This window comes from Penaeus monodon, chromosome 20 (genome assembly GCF_015228065.2).
Source record: "Penaeus monodon isolate SGIC_2016 chromosome 20, NSTDA_Pmon_1, whole genome shotgun sequence".
NCBI classification, from domain to species: Eukaryota; Metazoa; Arthropoda; class Malacostraca; order Decapoda; family Penaeidae; genus Penaeus; species Penaeus monodon.
The window spans coordinates 40,106,232-40,107,399 of record NC_051405.1 but is presented as its reverse complement, the minus strand read 5'-3'; the positions used below and the strand labels follow the sequence as shown (position 1 = coordinate 40,107,399).

Sequence of the window (1,168 nt, the reverse complement as noted above, 5' to 3'; positions counted from 1 at the left end):
ATGAATGTTTAAGACACACACGAGAAGGGGTAAGGGTGATGGAGGTGAGTACCTGCCGAGGTGGTGGGGAGGGGGGGTCCTGCTTGGATACTGGATAGCTGACTTGATCCTTCGGCCCTCCTATGATCAGCTGAGGAACTTCTGCTTGAGGAGGCACTCGATGGGGAATAGGTATACTGTGGAAAAATAAAGGAGAAAAGTGAGAGAGAAAAGAAACTTAGAATGTAGTTCATTGATTTTGTTTTTCTTATAGTATATTACTGAAGGACATTGAAGAATATAAGCACAACGGAAATCTTTAGAAATCATAATGGAAAGAGAGAATCGTATGGCTTAAACTACAGACAGAAATCACAAAGCAAGCTACTGTACCTGGACCACGCATTGTGCACTGCCGTAGTCCGCCTGCCTACGTTTCGCCGAGCTCGCTTCCCCTCGCACCACCGACCTCCTTCGCGAGGGAAGACCGTGATTGCCAGGACACAATATAAATACCAGAGGAGTTAAGAATACTGGGAACACTCGCACAGACGCCGAGCCTTGTAATTGCGTTATGACGAGGACTTAGCGTGAGGTGTAATCTTGATTAATGTGATTTTCGGCTCCGGTTACTCAGGGCCACTGTTGCACATACGTAAGGGAGACATGCGCCAAAGGCATACATTGTTTCATCCTTATATCGCATAACTTGTTCACTGTGTGTGCATTTGGATGTGTGATATGTTTTCAGTGTAAGGAAATATTATATTTATATTATGAACAAGGCATGTTTTTGTTGTTTATGTATGTCTTTGCACTGTTTCATCCTTACATAGCATAACTTGCTTACTGTATGGGCGTATGTGCGTTTGGATGTGTGTGTGTCTATTATGCTTTTTGTGTAAGACAATCTATTATGTATATTATCGGCAATACATGTTTTTGCTTTTAGGTACATATCTCACGTGTTTATGTCAAAGTCCGTTTCAGCAAAATCAGATACAAGAAAACATCATAGAAAACGCATATCCAATCTTTGCAGAAATTCTGAAAGGAAAAGCTGAAATTACAAAATATTACCAAGGAAATTTCACAGTTAAATCTATACATTTTTCTCGGATTGACCTGACTTGAATCAGTACATCCATAAAACTATCTTTGTGGAAAATAATAGTGATAAAAGAAAGTC

General features: G+C 40.4%; 1 protein-coding gene across 1 annotated transcript in view; it reads right to left on the bottom strand.

Annotated features, from left to right (window-relative positions):
- The window catches only part of LOC119586077, a 13,457-nt gene that overhangs the window by 2,428 nt on the left and 9,861 nt on the right, over window positions 1-1,168 (bottom strand). Inside the window, exons 3-4 of the mRNA XM_037934778.1 lie at window positions 373-451; window positions 53-176 (exon numbers count right to left, since the gene is read on the bottom strand). Of these exons, the coding sequence (XP_037790706.1) occupies window positions 53-176; window positions 373-451 (203 nt within the window). The remainder of the gene's footprint in view (window positions 1-52; window positions 177-372; window positions 452-1,168) is intronic.